Source organism: Podarcis gaigeae (genome assembly GCF_964106915.1).
Source record: "Podarcis gaigeae genome assembly, chromosome: 6".
In the NCBI taxonomy this organism is placed as follows: domain Eukaryota; kingdom Metazoa; phylum Chordata; class Lepidosauria; order Squamata; family Lacertidae; genus Podarcis; species Podarcis gaigeae.
Genome location: NC_139682.1, coordinates 56490222 through 56512975, shown reverse-complemented (window position 1 = coordinate 56512975; position 22754 = coordinate 56490222). Strand labels below are relative to the sequence as shown.

At 42.9% G+C, this 22754-nt stretch overlaps 1 protein-coding gene across 3 annotated transcripts in view; it reads left to right on the top strand.

The window, feature by feature from the left end:
• LRP8 (LDL receptor related protein 8) overlaps window positions 1–22754 on the top strand; it is a 188296-nt gene that overhangs the window by 157925 nt on the left and 7617 nt on the right. For 2 of the 3 annotated variants that reach the window (XM_083742608.1, XM_083742610.1), the window contains 9 exons: window positions 202–570; window positions 6753–6875; window positions 7227–7349; window positions 13036–13155; window positions 13289–13414; window positions 14703–14874; window positions 17052–17279; window positions 18073–18191; window positions 20559–20698. In XM_083742608.1, coding sequence (XP_083598734.1) covers window positions 202–570; window positions 6753–6875; window positions 7227–7349; window positions 13036–13155; window positions 13289–13414; window positions 14703–14874; window positions 17052–17279; window positions 18073–18191; window positions 20559–20698 — 1520 coding nt within the window. The remainder of the gene's footprint in view (window positions 1–201; window positions 571–6752; window positions 6876–7226; window positions 7350–13035; window positions 13156–13288; window positions 13415–14702; window positions 14875–17051; window positions 17280–18072; window positions 18192–20558; window positions 20699–22754) is intronic. The other variant, XM_083742609.1, reaches the window with a different exon arrangement.

Genomic DNA, 22754 nt, shown 5'->3' with positions numbered 1-22754 from the left:
GGCAATGGTGATAAAATACACACGTGTGCATGCAATAAAAATGCATGTTAATCCCCACCCCCACTGAGGTTTCCACTAGGAAACAAAAAGAGATTTGGATGGCTCTTTGGAGAAAGGCTGAAACACTGAAAATATGGAAGACTATGTCTGTTGGGTAGGCTTGAGCTCTCCTAACTCACCTCTTTTGCTTTTATTCCACAGTCTGTTCCCCTACTGAGTTCCAGTGCAGCAACAAGACCTGCATAGCTACAATATTTGTCTGTGATGGTGACGATGATTGTGGTGATGGCAGTGATGAGAGGAAGTGCCCGCCCCTCACCTGCAACCCCAACGAGTTCCAGTGCAATAACAGCCTGTGCATCCCAGAGATCTGGGTCTGTGACAATCAGCCTGATTGTGAGGACCATTCTGATGAGTCAACGGAGAAATGTGGCTTCAAAGCCAAGCCACAAGCCACGAGCACCTGTGCAGCTCACGAGTTCCGGTGCGGCAATGGAGAATGCATCCATCTGAACTGGAAATGTGACGGAGATGAGGATTGCAAAGACAAGTCGGACGAGCAAGATTGTCGTAAGTGTCCACGGGGCATTGAAGGGCACATGGGGAGTTAGCCTTCTCATGGGGTTTTTTTGTGGGCCTATCAACAGTCATCTATCCTAAAGTGATTGCCCTTGCAATCCAGCCCTATGAGTCCTTACTTGGAGGTAACGTCTCACTGAGTTCAGAGGGTCTTACTCCCAGAGATGCATAGAACTGCAGCCTTTCATGTTTACATGTGAATCAGTGAATCGGAGGTTGAAGTGAGTTGCAAAAGAGCTGCCACCACCAAGCCAAACCAGGGCTGCTTCTTTCATGCATCTTTTATCCCAAGATAAGGTGTCATTAGTGGATTCGGTTGCTGTTCCATACTGACCTGTGACTCACCCAAGATAATCAGGAAAATAGTGTTGCTGAAACTCTGGATTATTATTTCAAGATAAAAATTCTGAAGTGCAGCCCCATGATAGCTAAATTATTATGGTAGAAATGAGCCCACAGGCTCCCAAGAGCAACATGCTATATTTTTAAAAGCAAACTTTATTAGTGTGTGTGTACACGCACGCACACACACAGCAAAATACATACAATTTGTACCGTGTACCCAAATGTGACTTCAGCAGTTTTAGAAAAGCATGTATTTTAGATAGAACCTGCTTCAGATTTCCCTTTTTATAAATTATTTCCTTGAAATGATAATATTCTCACCATCTTATTCCTTTTTACATTTTCTTTATACAGTCTGTAGGATTATACCCATTTGGGGTATTTCCGCTACTGTTTTGCAATTACTATTATTTCCATTTTCTTTCTATGTATGTAGTACAGTGGTACTTTGGTTGTCAAACGGCTTGGCTACCAAACAAATCGGCTCCTGAACACTGCAAACCCAGAAGTGAGTGTTCCAGTTTGTGAACGTTTTTCGGAAGCCGAACATCCAACACGGCTTCTGATTGAGCGCAGGAAGTTCCTACAGTCAATTGGAAGCCGTGCCTTGGTTTTCGAATGGTTCTGGGAGTCGAACGGACTCCTGGAACAGATTAAGTTCAACAACCAAGGTACCACTGTATAATAATAATCTACACCCTTATTTATCGAATTACACATTAGCCCTTGAATCTATGAGCAACAGTTCTAGGCAAAGTGATAATGCTGCTAGCTTCTGTATAACATTTCTTCTGGCAGTTGGGTAACCAGTCAGAGTTGATGGGGTAGTTAATTCTCTTAAGGCTATCCACAGAAAAGCATTTGCAGTATACTTTTCTGCTCCTGAACTGAGATTACTGAAGAAACACTGCTATCTACAGCTGCATAAGTTTTGCATGCTAAAATAGAAGCTCCTCTCATAGAAGTCATCGCAATGTTCACGGCCCCAAGTTACTGAATAATGGATTTCTCTACAGTTAGCTTTGTGCCTTCCACAGATTGCTGCAATGTTTAGGGATGTTTCATCCATTTTTCAGATGCTAAAAAGCTTAAGCTGGTCATTCACCCAATGACTGTGGGAGAGAGAGAAGGAAATGGAGAAAATGTTTCACTGAAATATTCATAATTGTGACACAGGAATGACATGAAATATTTACATCTAACAGCTACGTGTAAGCAGGATGGCTGACGAATGGCCATCTGTGAGGGCTGAATTTTTTCATTCCCTTTAGAAAGCCTCTTTCAATTTACATACAAAACTATGGGGGAAATCACTGGATATCATATGAATAAGTCCAATAACTAAGCGATGCCTGCCTTCAGGAATTTAACTCTGGTTTAAAAATCTCCCTTTGGGCTCCTGAATATACCACTTATTTTTCCCATCCAATCTTTGTCTTCCATCTTGCTTTTGTGACACCTCTTTCCTATATTGTGGCAAGGAATCTTAACAGGAACAGCCTAGAATTTTCTTCTTCCTTCCATGCTTTGTTTTTAATAGCTTGTTTGGATCAGTAAGATGATGTCTTATCCAACTTGTGTCATTTTGATGTCCTAGAGACAAGCATTATTATTATTATTATTATTATTATTATTATTATTATTATTATTATTTTATTTATTTATTTGTACCCCGCCCATCTGGCTGAGTCTCCCCAGCCACTCTGGGCGGCTTCTAACAAAGATTAAAAATACATTAAAATGTCACACATTTAAAAATTCCCTAAACAGGGCTGCCTTAAGATGTCTTCTAAATGTCAGGTAGTTGTTTATCTCTTTGACATCTGATGAGAGGGCGTTCCACAGGGTGGGCGCCACTAGTGAAAAGGCCCTCTGCCTGGTTCCCTGTAGCTTAGCTTCTTGCAGTGAGGGAACCACTAGAAGGCCCTCGGTACTGGACCTCAGTGTCCGGGCAGAACGATGGGGGTGGAGACGCTGCTTCAGGTATACTGGGCCAAGGCCGTTTAGGGCTATAAAGGTCAGCACCAACACTTTGAATTGTGCTCGGAAACATACTGGAAGCCAATGTAGGTCTTTCAGGACTGGTGTTATACGGTCTCAGCGGCCGCTCCCAGTCACCAGTCTAGCTGCCGTATTTTGGATTAGTTGTAGTTTCCGGGTCACCTTCAAAGGTAGCCCCACGTAGAGCACATTGCAATAGTCCAAGCGGGAGATAACTAGCGCATGCACCACTCTGGCGAGACAGTCTGCAGGCAGATAGGGTCTCAGCCTGCACACCAGATGGAGCTGTTTGCTTTAGTGCAATACTGAATTCTTCCCAACATGTTTATTGTGTAAAGTTCAAAATTCTCCTTTAAAAACATTGACATTACAAGGTCTGCTCTGGTCCCACTACACTTCTTTGTAGTGCACGTAATAGAGGGATGTCAGGAATTAAAACTGAATCTGTCCTGAGGCCAGGTTCTTTCACTTGTTGCTGTAATTACTTTGAAAGAATGAAAGCACTGGCTATGTGTTAATTATGATAAATAGTAAAAATGCTTTGGCAAGCAAACGAAAAGGGAGATGAGCAGATGAACCAAAAAATAGAAAAGGTTTGCTTCGGTGGGTGATATTTCTTCTTTCTGTAGAAGTATTAAATATTTTTTTAATCCCTTAAAATGTGTTTAGCGACAGAGCACTGTGTGTGGCATCCTCTGCAAAATACGGTAATCTGAGGTGATGGTACTGAAAGAGGCCTTTGCTTGAGATAACTGGAGAATGACTACAGATCTAGATAGACCCTCAGAATAAAGCAACTCAAAGTATCCCTAAAGACATGCATGCCTTTAAAATTATTCATATGATATACAATCCATTTATGTTTGAACAATATGAAATGTAATATAAAGAGTGTCTCAGCTATTAATGACATAGCCATAAGGAGACAGGCAGGAGATCAGCATGGATTGAATATGAGCAGCGCAGGGCTTGCAGCAGGTCTGATATGCTTAATGAGTGTGGCAAGCCTCTGGAAATAACCCCGTACAGGTACATTCTTCACAGTTCCCATTTGTGCTACAAATTTTCACGTGCAACTTTGGACTAATTACTCCAGATGCCTCCATATGGCACATTTTACCAGCTGGCAACAGAAGCCCTAAGCAGTTTGGTGGGTAGGTTTTTCTGGCTGATAGAGCAGGAGAACAACCTCATCACCAAACCCTTCAAGCATTTGCATTCCGTGATTCAAGTTAGTGAAGAAAGACGCTGCATTGTCCCATCCTTCTATGTTTTCAACCTGCCTTATTTTTTGTGTGTTCCCATATTGCTTCACATTAACAAGCTAAATGGATTGTTAACAGGCTGTCATGGACAAATAAGAACCAGCTTGGATCTATGGCTGCTCAGATCCCAAGGTGGCAATTTTCAAAATATTTGAATTGCTGATTTTTTGTTGAATTAGCTTAGTCCCATTGACTTCAATGAGGCCAAAGTGGCTTAAGTTGAAGAGGGCTGTGCTTGACAGTAGGTCCCCTATCCAAAACACGGTGATAAAACTGCAGTCCCCCAATGTACCATATGTCAGAAGGTAAACATGTAAAATGTGCCTTTTGGAATAAAAAATACCAGAGATGTTCAGGACAGTGCCTTGCAATGCAACATCCACTTTTTCTGGTGCTTTCTGCCACATGTTGCTGGATCTAAAAAGAATCCCCATAGGATAATTGCACAAAGTCCTTTTTAAAGGATGTGCTAACATGCAGCACAGAGTGGAAACCTTGGCGCACTCCCACATCTGACTTTCAACATACCTGCAAAGACACTTCTGCATGTTTTGACACTTTGGCGAGTTGGGAGGCATTTGTAACTTACTAAGGTCAAACAGAAGCACTATTAAGCATTGTGCAAACAGTTCTCCTTGCCAGAGCATGGTTCAACATAGTGATCTTGAGTCCCTGTTGTGTGTATGTCCAGCATGGGGGATTGTACCATATCATGTTATCATGCCTTATGGTGCCTGCTGTGCTTGTTGCTTGTTGCCTCCTTGCTGTGCCCCAGGGTATTGAGGAGCCATAATTTCTGATATCCGGGACAGTTTGTGAAATTGCCGCAGAGATTCTACCGGGAAGCTCTTGGATCACATGAATTAGTGTCTGTGTCATATTGCTCCAGCAACTCAATGGCAGTGATTTTCTGTCATTTAGGATAAGGATGCAATTCCCCAAAGAGGAGGCACTCAAATGAGTCCTTTGAGATAGGTTTATTCAGGGACACTGCGGCAGCTGTAAGCTTTGAAATTCAGCTCGGAGGTTGCTGTTTTGCACCCTCTAAAACCTTCAGTTGTTGCTGTTTTTTACTGACAGTTTTTTTGAAATGATAGAGACAATTAAGCTTGCTGAGCAAAAAGGTCCAGAATAAAAGGGATTGGAAGCAGCTAGGACAGAAGAAGATATCCCCGTGGTAGAAGGAACTGTTGTCAACAGCAAGGCCTACTGAGAAAACCATTCCCAGCAGGAAACTGGTCAAGACCATAAGGAGAGTTAATGTACTGAATAGGGTATTGGACTTTTTAAAAAGACAATTCAGACTGCCTCAACAGAATATGTCTATATTTGGAATGCTTTTTTGGGGGGGTGACATTGATGATTTTTGATGGTGTTTTAGACTCCCTTTCTCTTATATGTACCTGCATAAGGATTTTTTTAAATGATTTATAACATTTCACCACTCACTTCCTGTTCAGTTGACAGTTTGTTTTTTCACAGCCTCTCTTTTCTCACACTGGTGAACTTTTAAGAATTTTCTTCTTTTAGATATGTATTTATTTATGAATCTGTCCCCCACATCTCAGTATAAGTATGTATGTATTTTTGTTTGCATTGAAAATTGAATAAGGAGGAAGTACCGTAATCAAAGAAAATCTATGCTCAGCTATGAAGCTCACTGAGCGGCCCTGGGCTATTCACCCTCTTTCAGCCTAACCTCCATAACTGAATGGCTGTGAGGTCAGAATTGGGCAAGTCCCTCTCCCCATGTATGCCGGACTGAATTCTAGTGTGGTAAGCAATGGTGCCAGTCCCCACGGAAGAAACTTCAAAAGAATAAAAAATATAAACAGCAATGTAAAATACAAGATAATTTCTACAAATCGCTCTCAGCGCCAAATGACCAGCAATAATAAAAAAGCACCCACTCAGCCCAAAATATAAAAACACAATTCCTCTAACTCTTCCTTTTCTAATAACAGTGCAGCAATAAAAATATGATTCACATATTGGTTACCTGAAGAAAATAATTACTTTAGGTCCTTTCCAACAGATGGGAGTGCAGTAGCTTTCCAGAGGTCAAATGGCAATGAATTCCAGAACCCAGAGACTACCGCTAGAAACAGAACTGTTTATTTTGTTTTATTTAAGTTTTCATTTATTTAAGTCCTGCTCTTTAGGACTAGTCTATCCAAGGCAACTCACAAAGTACAGTGGCACCTCAAGTTACAAATGCCTCAGGTTACAAACACTTCAGGTTACAAACTCCACTAACCTGGAAGAGTTACCTCAAGTTGAGAGCTTTGCCCCAGGATGAGAATGAAAATCGTGTGCTGGCAGCGCAGCGGCAGCAAGAGGCCCCATTAGCAAAAGCACACCTCAGGTTAAGAACAGTTTCAGGTTAAGAACGGACCTCTGGAACGAATTAAGTTGGTAACTAGAGGTACCACTGTAATAAGAAGATAGAGTTAATTACAATAAAATCACAATCTGTTTTAAAAACAGCATTAACACTGAGGCAGAAAACATGTGTCAAAATACTCAGAAGTGTGTTAATTTTTATTCCTTTTTTCCCCCAAGCTCTGGTGACTTGCAGCCCTGATGAGTTCCAGTGTGGCGATGGGACTTGCATCCATGGAGCCAAACAGTGCAACAAAGTGCATGACTGCCCTGACAACAGTGATGAGGCTGGCTGCGTTAACGGTAGGTGCAATCGGTGTCCTTGTATGGGGTATAGCAGAAACCGTTGCTCTGGAAAAGCTCACATAGATGCTAGAGAGGGCATCTAGTCCATTTTTCACGACTCAGCTGCTCCTCACTGTGAACTTCTGGACCACCCAGCAATGAGGCTTCCTCAGGGAAATACCCCCCCCCCCAAAATAACTAAAACTTTAGTAGGCTTTGCTTTTGTCACATGTTGCAGCTAAATACCCCATTGCCTAATCCCATCCCATTTCCTCTAAATTTCCTCCTCTTGCATCTTTATGTCCTTTCTTCATTTTCACGTGCCTAATCTAACGTCATCTGCTTTCCCTCCCTTGCCTGACGCAACAGAAGCGGCGTGCGAGAATCCCACCAAGTTTCAGTGTAAGAGTGGAGAGTGCATAGAGGAAGTCAAGGTGTGCGATTCGCACAGGGACTGCAGGGACTGGTCTGACGAGCCCCTGAAAGCATGTGGTACAGTACACTATTCTTTATTTTGTCCTCCTGTTTTAACAATCCCTCATATCCTCTGTCTGCTTAGGGCCGTCAGAACAGGGGCATATGGCTGCTGGTGATGTGCCTAATGTAGTTTTTCTGCTCGCCTTGTTTGTGTGTCTATTGCATGGGTGCAAAAGGAACTGGAATCTAATAGTTTGAGTCATAGGCCAGGCATTGTTCTGAGGAAATGCCCTGTCACATCAGGAAATAAATCCAGGTTGATTGCAAAGAGGTTTGAACTCACACATGATATGAATTTCCCTCATCTCCTGACCTCTTGCTGATGCTAATTATTTGTTGTAGCTATCGTAAAGTATAAGACAAGGTTTATGTGAATGTTCACATTTCTCTTACAGTTAGGTCTTATAAATGGGTGGCGTGAAGTCAACACACAGGCTCAATTCATTCTTCCATACATTTTATTTGTATGCCTTTTTTTTCCAAACGAAATCATGCTCAACACTGGTTACAAGAAAGAAAACAGGAATGCATTTCAAACGAACAGTACAAAAACAATTTCACAATAATATTACAAAACAATAGCAAATATAATAACATACCCCCAAAAATACATTTCAATACCATAAGTATAATATGGTTACTTCAGGGGTCACCAACTTTTTTAGGAGGGGGCCGGTTCACAGCCCCTCAGTGGTGGGCCAGACTGTGTGCACACACAACACACACAGTGGATGGGGGCTTCCCTCTCTCCCCAACCCCTCTCTTCCCTTTCCTACCTCCTCCGCTGCTCTGCCTGCAGTTGGGAGCTGCTGGCGGCGGTGGCACCTCTCCTTTCTGGGTCACCAGCTTTCCTGGGTGCCAGACGTGGGGCCAGCAGACATGCCAAGCTCCAGCTGAAGCCCCATGACGCTACCATCACGATGTGCCCGTCACGATGCCCATAGCAAGTCTGGCAAGTCTGAGTCACACCTCAGCGCATGGGCAACGAGGCTTTGGATTGGCTGGCTGCTGGCACCAATCAAAGCCCAGCTCCCTTCCTCTGCAGGGCAGGGAGAAGCCAGGAGGAGGGAGGAGGCACTGCCACGGTGGGGGGGAATGGTGCCCGGAAAAAAATTGCAGAAAAAAATGGCGCAGCCCGAATGATCATGCCGATCCAAGTGGCGATTCCAGGACTGTCCACGGGTCAGATCCAGAGGGCAATTGGGCCTGATCCGGCCCACGAGCCTTAGTTTGCCAACATCGGGGTTACTTAAACAGCATGCAGCATCCAGTAGCAAAAATAGCGTGGTCCCGAGCTTCACCTTAGTCCTAGGAACACCCCTCCTGTGATGTTGTTCAGTGTCCCTCTCCTGCTGCAGCTTCTTAGAAGACGTCCAAGGGCAAGGGGTGGGGTAGCTGGAAACATCCCTCCCACGATGTTGCTTCAGATGTGCACCCAGGTAGTGACAGCATACATGTAGTAGAGAAGTGGGCAAACATGCCCCACTCTCCAGTCCACAGATAATGTCACACGCAGCTCCACACAGGGCATTATTTACACAAGCCCCACTACTCTTTCCTAAGGACCACACAAGTCAGGCATCCACAACAGCATCACTGATATGCATGAAGTTGTTAGGGGCAGGAGGCTTACCTTCTCCCACGCCATGTGAGAGGTGTTGGCACCTGGGTAAGTGCCTGAATGGGACTGTGCAAATGCATCCTCACTTAAAATTTGCCTTTATTTTGATTGCACTCAGCAGGGGTGTGTTTATAAGAAAAGGCCTCCATGGAAGAACAGCAGCTGATTCTTTCCATAAAAATGTATCACGTAAACTCATTATAAAAGCTCTGAGTGATGAGGTGCTGGGCAAATGTCATTAAGGTATAGGAATAATTCAGTTATCTGTGACTTAGAAGTGTATTCAAAAATAGCAGAATCCTGATCACATCATTAAATAAGCCAAATATGTATTGACTGAATAATATTCACCAACAGAGTCGTCTCTTTTGGCATGTTCTTTTATTGACAAGTGATCATGAATTCAGAATAGCGTGTTCCCTTAGAGCAGAGAAAGTATAAGATCTCTTTCTAGGATGATCAAACAAAGCTATTCTTATTGATGTGGACATGACTGAACTGTTAACGCTGCTGAATATGCTCTTGGCCACGAACAGAATCAGATTCTCTCTGAATACATTGTCAAGAAGGGGATTGAACAGGCTGAATCTTACCATTATGGCTGTTTTTACTGCTGGTACCATACATGACTGTTTGTTTTTGTGACATCTTGAAGGCTCTGGTTATTTATTATTTATTTAGCATCAATGATAAAGTGCTGTGTAGAACATTCCTCTGTGCCTTGGCCCCATGGTTTCACATTTTTACCCCAGTTTCTGCTTCTGGGCAACAGCAAGTCTGCCTTATTTGGCTTTGGTAAGGATTACCTTAGTGCAGGAACTGGGACCCTTGGACCCTTGTTGGATTCCAGTTTCCATCTGCCCTCGCTGGCATGGCCAATGGTCAGAGGTGGTGATAGCTGAACACCACCTCAGTTCCATACCCCTGCTGTTGGGCTGGGTGAGAAGAAGAAGAGTTTGGATTTGATACCCCACTTTATGTTAGCTGCTTTGAGACTCCTAAGGAGTCTCAAAGCAGCTAACATTCTCCTTTCCCTTCCTCCCCCACGACAAACACTCTGTGAGGTGAGTGAGGCTGAGAGACTTCAAAGAAGTGTGACTAGCCCAAGGTCACCCAGCAGCTGCATGTGGAGGAGTGGGGAAGCGAACCCGGTTCCCCAGATTACGAGTCCACTGCTCTTAACCACTACACCACACTGGCTCAAGCTGAAGCTCAGTCCAGAAAAGTCAGAGATGGCTTAGCAATTGTATGTACCATCTGTTCTGAATTGTGTCAAGGGTATTTGGGGGTTATTCTTGGATTTGCTTGTTCTTCTGGATGGCTAGGTAATAATGCTCCTCCAAAGTAGTTTTTTCCACGTTTGGCTGCACCTTCTCTTGGGAGATGGGGACCTTGCCGCAGTCATGTGTGCCTGGACATCCTCAATATGGGACTGTTGTAATGCACTTGACATTGATAACCCTTGATAACTATTCAGAACCTTGAGTTGGTCTGGAATGCAGCAGCATGATTACTTGCAAATTACAAAGGGATGGAAAATAAAACTGCAAAAAACATAATGCTGTTATACGATCTATGCCGCAATTGTACATTGCGTACAATATTTTCTAAAAATAAAAACCAAACCACACACACAAGGTGCCTCCACAGCTATCTATGCACATGCCCTGTCTGTACTTAATTGGCATAATAGAAACAGCACATTAGAAAGCAGGACAAACACAAAAGAGAACACCTGCTGGTATGAATGGGCAAGATCAAAGTTGTTCCTCATTTATAAATTCAAATACATCTGTGGACTACTCTGGTCTAATTTGAATGGGAGAAAAGCAGGTAAACAGCCAAATGCTCAAGTGTGGACAAGCCCTAAGTGCAGAGACAAGCCCTGAGGCAGAGATGAGGAGTTCCTCTGTTCTCCTTGCTAACCTCTGAACAAGACCTCCAACATTAATTATTTCCAGGCGCATGAGCACTCCCACAAGTCATCCCAGTGCTTCAGAATTCGTGTTAATCATACCATTTGACAACAGAAGCATCTATTCAGTGTCAAGAGCCCAGAGGCATGACTTTTTCAGTTCAAAGGTTTTGTATTGGTCATTGCTGGGGCACTTGATATACACCCAGTTTGAGACATGAGAGTGACTTGCAGAAGCGAGACTGCTTTAACAGATGTGGCGCAGGCTGTGTTGGGTAAACCTGTCATTCTCCTCGTTTCAGTAAGATGGTTATAGAACTTGGCATACTATGCTGCAACAACCTACTGTAAACAAAAATAACAATTAATATTGAAGACCTTCTTCACGTTCCAGCAACCTTCAGTAGTGTTTCACTATGCGTATGGCCTAATTGGCTAATGTCCAATCTAGCCAATAGTCACAGCAAGATCAATCTAAACAATGGATAGCAGACAACATGCACCACCATCATAATGTGAGGGATTGTTCTGGTCTCTGTGTACTTCCTCCTGTTGATAACATTGTTAACTGTAACATTTCTGTTCAGATAGGGTGAGAATGCTGCACCAAAGCTGTTGTGGAAATCTTTCCAGTGCACTGTTTTCTGCCTGTTACATTTTCTTCCAAGGTTCACGTCTTACCCACTAAATAACTGAATTCATGAAAAGACGGGTAGTTGGACAGCGAGGCTCAGGGAGAGAATGCATCAGCAGCTTTCCCCCCTCATGTCTTAGATTCAGACTGGTCCCAACAAATCTTCTTACTGCGGGATTCCTACATTGAACTGTACAGCAAATCCCACACTAGGAAGAAAACATTGTACCTCACTTTGTGTAGGTTAATTGAAATGACAAGCAAAATGTTGTTTCGGGCATTGAAATGACCTCCTTCAACCCCCTCAGCAGTTTAGAGTTGCCAGGATAAAATTGTAGTGGATTTTCAATTTCAGCTCCTGCCAATGGGGGAACAAATGGTCTGGAGTCCCCACCCTCCACCCCCTACAAGTTGTCAGGGTTAGACAGGATTATTACTGGCAGGGTATCTGGAACTGCAGAGTTCCTTTGTTCCTCCTTCCATTGCGTTCCTCAAATGGAAAAACTGACATAGATTGGCTTAGTTAATTCACAGTGTAGTTGGTTAGAGTGCCAGACTGGGACAGAGGAGACCAGAAATTTCAGGTCCAAAAACTGCATCTATTGCAGAATGCTGCTGCTGGAGTTTTTGCAGGCACTTTGTGGAGGAGCCATCTTACACTTACTTTGTGGGATGTGCCGTGGCTGCCTATATGTTAACTGGCCCAATTCAAGGTGTTACCTTGAAATTTAAAGCGCTGGACAACTTGGGACCTGGACATTTGAGGCAGCAGCCTCTCTGCATACCAGCCATCACTGAAATTGATCAAGGGGACCTCGCTTGTAGTCTCACTGACTTCTTTTGCTCATTGTCTTGGAATGTGAGACAGGGCCTTCTTGGTGATTGCTCCCCAACTCTAAAATTCATTTCCCTTAGAAGAGCAGACAGCAATGTCACCTAATTACAACCCATCTTCTCCCCAGGCCTTTGGGAGTATTAATATTGCCTTAGTGCTAGGCTGTGTACTGTATTGTTTTAGTTGTATTGTACTGTGTGGAATTCATTTTAATTTAGTTTGTATGCTGTTTTATTACCATTGTACACAACTTTGGGACTGTTTTTTGTCAAAAACAGTGATAATTTCTATGAAATAACTATAAAAACACATCTGGAGGGCTAATAGGTTTCCCACCACTGGTGATCAGTGTGATCAGTGTGTGTCTGTTTTTTGCTAACTTGCTTATTACAGTATTTAAAAGTTCCATCCTTCTTCTTTGGCTTTCGGAGCACATAACAGATCATAAACAAATAATAAACATAATTTGGACAAGGAGATGCACGTTAAGGCGAAGTTCTGTGAACAGGTCTTCTGTTCAAATTGCTTCTCTGGGGAAAAAGAGATTTGGTGGCTATTTCTGTTTAGGACATCTTATACTGAGGGAATACCATCACTGATACCTGGTAATGTTTAATAATTCTGGTCTTTTTTGAAATTTGCAGTCTTAGGACTGAACCTTTTGTTAAGTCTAAATAGCCCATACCTCTCTTCTAGGAGTGAATGAATGTGCACTCAACAATGGCGGCTGCTCCCACATATGCAGAGATTTGAAGATTGGCTATGAGTGTGAGTGTCCTCCTGGATACAAGCTTCTCGACAAGAAAACATGTGGAGGTAATTTGCATAGAAGCAGCAGCTCTTTGTGTTTCTCTGTACAGCAGCACATAATTATAGTCGCTCCAGGCTCACTCCACATCCTGATTGGCTAAATTACAAGTTACTGATGATTTTTAAACTTCCCTTCCAGACATAGATGAATGTGAGAATCCCGACGCTTGTAGCCAGATCTGCATCAACTACAAGGGAGACTATAAATGCGAATGCTATGAGGGTTACGAGATGGACACTCTGTCCAAAAACTGCAAAGCTGTAGGTAAGGAAATGCTCTCATCCATTCTGCATGATCCATAGAAAGCCAGGTGCAGGCTTGAGAACCCACAAGAGGAATTGACAAGTAACTCTGTTGAGATGATTGCTCAAAAGTCAAACATGATAGATGGCTCAGTTTGCAGAGTGGAAGGAAAGTGCTTGTTCTAAAATCTAGAGGATGCAAACAGCTCTGTTTGGACTAATTCACATGCTACATTTCTGCAGAAACAGGCAGGAACTGCTGTTCCATGTACTTGCAAAGGAAAACCTAATGAAGGAATTGTTACTTGCAGAATTCTAAAATGAGTTCTTACAACGTTTAGTTTTCTTTGCAAGGTATATAGAATTTGTTTTCATCCAGCTACCCTCTTGCTTTCGCATTATCTGTGAGGTGGTAGTCAACATATGCTGTAATACTCAAATATCCTTTATTAGGCATAGCAAACCACACATTATCAAACAAACACCGTATACAAATTGTGCAACATACAAGCTTAATATGCTGTAATAGAATCTGTACTCCTTCCTAAATGCCTTGGTGCCATCTTAGATTAATTCTCTAGACCTGCCCTTTTGAGGAAGCTGTGGAGGTGTGCATGTGTGTGTGCATATATATCTCTAATCTAGACGGGGTGGGGGGAATCTCCCAATTATTTCTTCAGTAACTAGATATAATAATGGTTGCTTGAAGCATTTTCTTTCTAAATTTTTAATGACAGAAAAATCTAATTGTGGAACATTGTCTGCATTAGGACCTCATGATAAACCATAAATATCATGATGGAAGTAAGCCTAGCTCCCACCCCACCCCCCAGGTCATGCACTCCTCTCATTTTCTTTCAGCACAGCTGCAAGGATGAGTTTGGAAGCTTTGCCTTCCATTTTCAATTGCCCAGCCAATATTTCATGAAACTTGCCCTTTAATAGACAGATTTCACTGCAGGGGAGATTCCTGTGTTACTCTTAATGCAATGTTCCCAATCCTCCCAGTGTTCAGGTGTGTGAGTGACTCTTCCATCTGCCAAGTTGAGAGAAATAATGTGTGAGTTGCCACTTAGCTAGAGCAAATGTGACTTGCTAGTGCTGGTAAGAACAGCAGCCCCTACTGATCCTTCCTGTTGTTCCAGCCAGTTTCAGACACTCCCAAAGCTTCTATTTTCCTTCCAGCTCAGACATGCTCTTATGACAAAGCAACAGAAGTGAGATCTAACTCTGCACCCGAGAGCAATGCTATTTTGTAAGCTGCTTAAAACAATAAAATAAAGTAACTTCCGGAGTTCTGTTCCATGCAGGGAAGAGCCCGTATTTGGTTTTCACAAACCGCCATGAAGTACGCAAGATAGACTTGGTGAAAAGGGACTACTCTCGCATCATCCCCATGCTGAAGAACGTGGTTGCTTTGGATGTGGAGGTGGCAACAAACAGGATATACTGGTGTGATTTATTCTACAGGAAAATATACAGGTGCGGGGCTCTCATTTGGCTACCCAAACAGCCACATCTTATGCCAACTTAATTGCAAGCTCTTTCAGAACTCAGATTTTTTTCCCCTTCTTCAATGTGGCATCAGAAATGTGCCTGTTGAAAGTGTGCATCTGTGTGCCTTTGGGGTGCAACGCCCAGATGCATGTGCTGAGACTGTGTCTAATTACACAGTGAAACAGCATTTGCTTGATGCAACAAAGCTGACCGCCTCTCTTAGGCACTCAGATCTGAATTACTATTGCCCCCTGCTGCACCATCTGTAGTTCCTCATGCTTGTTTCCAGCTAATAATCAGAGGCAGGTTCACTGTGACCTGCAGACTAGGAAAGGTGATTTCAAAGATCAGCAAGCCAACTCCGGGAGAAGAGGAAGCTTTTCTAAGATAATATTTCAGTTAATAACACTGAAATAGCTGGCTGGGGATTCAAAGAGAGTGATGGAGCCTACAAAAAAGAAAGAGCCAGCAGAAATGTGGGGGAAGGGAGACTTGCTCTATAAACTGTGAACCTTGCAAAATGTATAGTAAAGGACAAAGCTAGGATCTGCCCTTTAAAACCTGGATAATTATTTTACATTGCACTTCTCCTATACCCTACTGGCAGCAAATATCTTTCAGGCTTAAGATCTGAGCTTCTTTTATTGCCAAGGGTTTATTCTCCTCGTTACCAGCAACTGTAACAGTTTTGCCCTGAGCTTTATAGCTATACTTGGTTATGGTTATTGCTGTTGTTTTTCCATCGGTGCCCATTTGAAGCCCATGGCATGGGCAGCTGACTTTTGTTGCTTTCAACAAATAAGCTACACTTCTATTTTTCTGCATAGGGATAGAGGAAGAGAGGTGATTTTCATGCCCTAAGTTCTGCTTTTGCAGAAACCATATATTGTCATTGCTATATATTGTTATTGCTGCTTCCTCTTCTAAAGCACCCCTCTTCCCCCCACTCTCCATGGAGAAAAGAAGGGTCCGGCTTCCCCTTCCCATTGGAATTCTGCAGGGGGCAGAAGCAGCAAGGCACTGGAGAAAATGGGTAGAGAACGGTTATTCTCCCTGTCTTATAACACTAGAATTCATAGATATCCAATGAAGAGGAATGTTGGAAGATTCGGGACAGATAAAAGAAAGTACTTCTTCACCCACCAATTGGGATGGCCACCAATTGGATGACTTTAAACGAGGATAAGATGAATTCATGGAGGATAAGTTATTGATGGCTATTAGCTATGATAACTATGCTCTGTCTCCATGGTCAACGATGGTAATGCTTCTGAATGCCAGTTGCTGAAAACTGCGGGAGGGGAGAGCGCTGTTTTGCTCAGATCATCTTTTCAGGTTTCCCACAGGGCTCTGGTTGGCTACTGTGAGAACAGGATGGTTGACCAGGCATGCCAGATCTAGGTGTGCCTGATATAGACATATGCTCCAGGAAAGTACAACAGGGTGAAAGCCACCTCTCCTTTCTTCCTTGTTCTCTGTGGAGGAAAGACGAGAGAGTTTTGTTTCCACAAAAATAAAAAACAACAACAACCTAGCTGTGCCTTTCTGCCTCCTGAAAAAAATTTGGGTGAGGTCAGAAATAAATGACCACTTCTTTTCTACATGGGGTGTAGGGAATATAGAAGATGTGAATGTGTCTCTCCCCTCCATCCCCATTTGTTTTCTGCAAGAGAACAGCGAGGCATGGCTGGCAATTTATGAAAAACCACAATTCAGAGCAAAACTACCTGTCCTCCTTCTTGAGAAGGTAAAAGAAAAGTGCTATTTCCCCCTGCAAGTTGGGCTTTGGGAGAAAGCACCAGAAGCAGCATCTGCCTCTGTCCTGCTGCTAAACAGTCTTTCTCTAACACACCATATCTCAAGAATGGAAGAGCTGGCCGGTAGAAACAACTGTACATGTTGAGAGCTCCCCCTATCCAGGAACATGCAAATGTGCATAATATGTTTATTTGATGAATAAGCTTTCCTTTTTTCAGTATGGCTTTTCTCATTGTAGAATGTCAAACTGGGCTGTATTGTGGGTGCGGAATTATCCTATCACGATCCTAATGGTGAAGTTCCATGCCTTGTTTGCAACTCTTTTCCTTTCCTTCTGCATAAAGGTGACCTTTCCTCCACCTCCCTGAATAAATACAGTGATAATTTTAGTCTCCTCTCCGCAGTGCCTACATAGACAAAGCCAGCGACACAGCTGAGCAAATGGTCCTAATTGATAGCCACTTGAACTCTCCTGAAGGCCTGGCAATGGATTGGGTTCACAAGAACATCTACTGGACAGATTCGGGAAACAAGACCATTTCTGTTGCCACAGCTGATGGGAGTAAGAGGAGGACACTTTTCAGTACTAACTTAAGTGAGCCCAGAGCCATTGTGGTGGATCCAACACGGGGGTAGGTGTAAAAGAGGGAACACTCATGTCATATATTGCTGAACATATTTCCCTGCTTTGCCTTGGTCCTTCTAGCTTGCCAGAGTGTAGAACGCAATGCAATCAGAGTTTATTGTCTAGGGCGCTTTGCTAAGATAATCAGTGCATTACAGCATACAGAAGTCTGATTGCTAGGCAGAATGATTTTAAAATGACGGTATCAGCAGGACTGATTCATACGTTTCTTCATGATTAACCAAGGGATTGGAGTTTGTGAAGTGTTAGAAACATTAGAGGGTGTGGGATCCTTCCTCAGAACAGGAAATTGGATCAGATGTCCTTTTGTATTCTTCCCATCTTTATAGTTCTTTTTAGAACCTAGATTGGCCCATTCTAGTCTGGTTCTCTTTTATGAATTCATCAACTCTATCTCCCAATTCTGCTGAAGTGATATGAAGAATGCTGCAAATGGCTTTCTTCCTCAGTGCATTTATGCCAAATCAGTCTTTATAGTCAGAGGCTCATCACACAGCTGCATTGCTAGATATTTGTGTTAGGCAGCCATTGGTTGACTTGCTGCTTCGTGGTTAACCTAGACTTCATGAGAACTACTACATGAATGTAGGACCATTCTCGGCCAAATTAATCCTCCTTACAGAACCCAATCATCTGAAATAGTTTAAGCTTTCAGAAGCAGTCTGCAGCAACTCAAAATTAGCACCAAATTTTTAAAAACAGCTCAGTTCAGTAATTGGGTGAGCTTTGTCATAGCACGTGGCCTTCTCTCATCTGCTTTCTCTGCCCTTCTCCGATAGATTCATGTATTGGTCTGACTGGGGTGACATAGCAAAAATTGAGAAGTCTGGCTTGAACGGCGTAGATCGGCAAGTGCTTGTGATGGACAACATTGAATGGCCCAATGGCATCACACTAGGTAAGGCTACAATCCTAAACCCATTTGCCTGGGACTAAACCCTGTTGAATTTCAATTGGACTTACTTCTGAGTAGACATGATTAGGATTTTTCTGTAGGGTGCATAAATGAGACCAGATCATTGTAAATTACCAGTGTTCCTGGAAATAGGAACATAGGAAGCTGTCACATACCCAGCCAGACCATTGGCCAAGCAAACTCAGTGTTGTCTACAGTGACTTCGCATTGGGTTTCAGATAGTCTTTCTGAGGCCCACCTAGAGATGCCAAAGATTGAACCAGGGATCTTCCTTTTGCATTCAGAATAAATGCTCTACCACTGAGCAACAGCCCTTCCCACAGACTCCTCATATCTGTAGTTTTTAAAGCTAACTAAGCAAGGGGGGAATAATTGTATTAGTCTCAGGTGGGTTTTTTCACCACTCACTTATATATATGGACAGTCCATTCAATCTAATCAAAAGGTTTGCTGACGCAGCTCCTCCTGAATTTCTCCTGTTGATTCAGCAATTCCTGCTCCCTTTGAAGCCTCCTTCAAAACCTTTCTATAAGGCCAAATTAGACAATACATGTTTTCAAAAAAAATGAGAAGCATCATCAAATTCTGTACTTGGGAGCAGAAAAGGGTAGGTGGGAGGAAGCGGCTATCTAGTCTTCCTTCCTGCTATTTTTCCACTCAGAATCACCTCTCACCTGTTTCTCCACTTACAGAGGAATTGATACAACCCTCTCCTCCCATTTTTCTCCCTATGCAAGGGGGGGGGAATACTTGAGGAAGCGGGGGTGGGTCTCAAGCAAACAAATAGCAGGAAGGAAAAGTTCTTTGCTGCCATTCCCCCTTTCCTCTGCTGAAATTAGCATCCTCTCACAGCTGCTGTACAGTTTTTTTAAAAAAAGAAGAAAAGGCAGAAGACTACCCCCCGCCAAGTATTGTCTAGTTTGGCCCTTACCTGAATTGCATAGGAGATGTTTGTGGAACAAGATTAGCAACTAAGTTGGTAAGCTATTTAGCCAAATGAACCATATAGGTACAGTGGTGCCTCGCAAGACGAAATTAATCCGTTCCGTGAGGCTCTTCGTATAGCGGTTTTTTCATCTTGCGAAGCAAGCCGATTGACAGCTTAGTTGATTAGCGCTATTAGAGGTTTAGTGGCTTTTAGCGATCAGCTGTTAAGCGGCTTATCAGCGGATCAGCTGATAAGCGGCTTAGCGGCTTAGGAAAAGGGGGGGAGGGGAAAAAACCTCAAGAATTCGCAAGACATTTTCGTCTTGCGAAGCAAGCCCATAGGGAAATTCGTTTTGCGAAGCGCCTCCAAAACGGAAAACCCTTTCGTCTAGTGGGTTTTCCGTCTTGCGAGGCATTCGTCTTGCGGGGCACCATTGTAGTTAATGTCGTAGACTAAAAATAAGATATGATTTAAAAATGCCAACTGTTGATGTTAATGAGAGTTCAGATAATATGTCTATGAATTTATTCAGATTCTCTGTTTGGATCCTCCCCCACAATCCAAAAGCGCAGAGAAAAGTCAGCCCAGAAAGTGAGGACAGTATGGCAAAGGGTTGCCTCATTCCAACATTGTTCCTGTAGTTATTTGGCTTCTATTCAGGCCTGACTCTTCCTTGTATGAAACATAAATGAACAGAGAATTAACCTGGGTCCAGACACCACTACATCACGGGGGGGGGGCGACCAGTGGGTCTGTGGATCTCTAAATGTGACCCACAAGGCCGTTTGGGGCAAACCATGCTCACTTAGCCTATCTCCACACTGGACATCATATGATAAGGGATCTCCATCTCAGTGCTATGCATCACATTGCTAATAAGCCTCTGCTTGCTCTCTGATGGTAAATGGCAGCAGCAGCAGAGATTTATTTCTGATCTTAGTGCTCTGATCCTGCAGTGCTAAGATCAGAGAGATGTTAGTCTCTGCCTGGTGCATTTGAAAGAGCAAGCAGCGGCTTCTGCCTCTGATCTTAGTGTTGAGGGACTACAGCACTAAGCCTGGAGTTAAGCCTGTTCCTGTTTCAGCTTGAACTTTCAATCACCTGATGTCAGGTGACTGGCTGGTGGGTGGCCCCACACACCTGTCAGAAATGTCGCATGCAGGATGAGCCAGTTCTGGGTCCATTTCTCAGACGTTGAAAAAGGTTCCCCACCCTATGGTGCTTGGTAGTCAAATACACTGAGATTATTAAGAAATTCCACCTGTAGCACATGAACTCACTTTCAGGTTCTGTCCTCAGTTCGTTATTTGCAGAAATGGCTTATTTACGGTTTCCCAAAATTCTGAAGCAGTAACAGTAGTAAGTGTCAAACAGGCAAATGTACCTAGATATAATTCTGCCTTGATGTGTTTGCTCTTCAGATTTGTTAAATCAGCGCCTCTACTGGGTAGACTCCAAGTTGCACTTGCTTTCAAGCGTAGATTTCAATGGCAGCAACAGGAAAGTTCTCATCTCTTCTGTGGATGACCTCAGCCATCCGTTTGGATTAGCAGTCTTTGAGGTATGAGATGTGGAGGGGAGACCAACACTAGCCAGTCAGTTATCTAAGTCATGGGAGCAATGAGAGGCACTATGAGCATATGGCTCAACAATGGCTGAACATGAGATGAGGTACAAGCCATATTTCCCATTCAAGAAATACAGGGATGTGTGTGTTGTGTTGTGGGTGAGAGTAGCACCAAAGAAAGGAATGAGTCAACATCAGAATTAAAGAAAAAAAGGAGGAGACCTTAGCATTAATTTGCAACAATGAGAAGAGACTAGGACTGAAGTTCAAGAGTGTCCCTTTCAGTTTGAAATGAATTGGGCTCAGTAATAGTTATGTAATAAGAGGTCACATCTTTCTTTTTTTCTTTCTCGCATCAGAACTGGTCAAAAGTTGTGGCTGAAACTTTTTCTCACTCTGGTAGGGATGGAAAATGCTAAACAACACACACACACACACTGGATTCATTACTGTTTAATTAGGGCCAGATTTAGTTAGTTATTAATTTCTATGCTGCCCTACAAAGCACTGACAAGGCAGCTCACATAAAGATAAACATGAAGCCACAGTCTAATTAAGTGAATTTAAGAGTGTGGCTTCCTCAAATTCTATAACTTACACTGAGTGCAGCACTCAGGGTTACTGCTTCCTTCTCCAAAATTTAGAGTTTCTAGCCAGGATTCACCTAACTAGTCCTGTTAGCATAAGCCCTGTAGAAGGACTTTCCTCTGTGTGGCCTCCCACCCCAACAATTGGCTTGGGGCAGTGCTGGATTACCAGATAGGCAAATTGGCACTGGTCTATGGGCTCCACACCTTTTAACAACAGATCAAAATAATATTGTGTAACAAAACTGATTTATTAAAATGGTTGGTTGGTAAAATCAAAAACGTTGCCACAATGTGTAGGTCTCTGAATTAAACCTAAATATATTATTATCAAATGTATTGGCAGCCAGAGAAGCCAAGGGATTTGATAACAAAAGTATTATGCCAATATCACCAGTCATGTTAGAAAAAACGAAAACCCCTAAATCCTAACTCCCCCAAGTTTCCATTTTCACTTCTCCCATTCAGCTTTACCATGTAATTTTACCATTTCACTGCTATCTTCACCATTCTACAATGAAATGCAGCTCCTTATTGAATGGTAGGCTTTCATATCTTCTCTGTTCTGTTATCTCATCTCCTCAACATGTAGGAGTTGCCACTAAGTGTGTGTCACTGTTGAATAGCAAGGCAAAGTTGTTTTGCTTCCTCTTGAATCGTGTATCTCTACAGTCTATCTCGAGCCACAGAGTTCTCCTTTAAGAAATTGGCAGGCCACACGTTTGGACAGAGAAAGAAGATTAGCCTGGGATGCCATTTTTGCTGGGATGCCAGGGATCACTCCACTTTCTAATAAATCCCCTGAAATCCTATTCATGAACCATTCTGACCACAAGTCAGAGAAATGCAGCTCAGAGCACAAGCTGGACTGCTGATAAGTAGGCCAGGCACGTCTGCATAACTGTTAGGGTTATGTCAGATGAAGTATCATCATAACCTGATTATACAGACATCACCTTCTTTGCTTTTTTGCAAAATATAATATGGGAGGGGGGATTTGTCTCTGAAAGTGAAGGATAAATTCAAAGTAAAATTTTCCTTTCACAAAGAAAGCAGGGAAGTTACCTTCTTCACACCTTTCACTTCTTCACAGTCTAATTCTGGGCACTGATTGCTAATCAGCCTGAATTTTCCAGCACTTGGTATTGCTGTATTGTTTATAGATTGCCTACCATTACCAGGAACAGTGCAAAAATCAAAACAAACCCTGGCTGGAGGCTTCCAGCCTATCCCCTTAGTGGACTTCCATCTGCTTGTGATTTTGTGCATCAAGAATTACAAGCATAAATTGGATGTGCATCTTAAATTGCAAGTGGTGTCTCTCAGCACTGTGTTGCATTGATAAGATGTGCATCTGAAGGTAAATGGAGATGTAGGTCCAAATGTTCATCCTAGTGGGGAAAAGGCGGGGCAAATAAGGAGCAGCCACACTTGGATGCACCTCCAATTTGTGTCAGATCCAG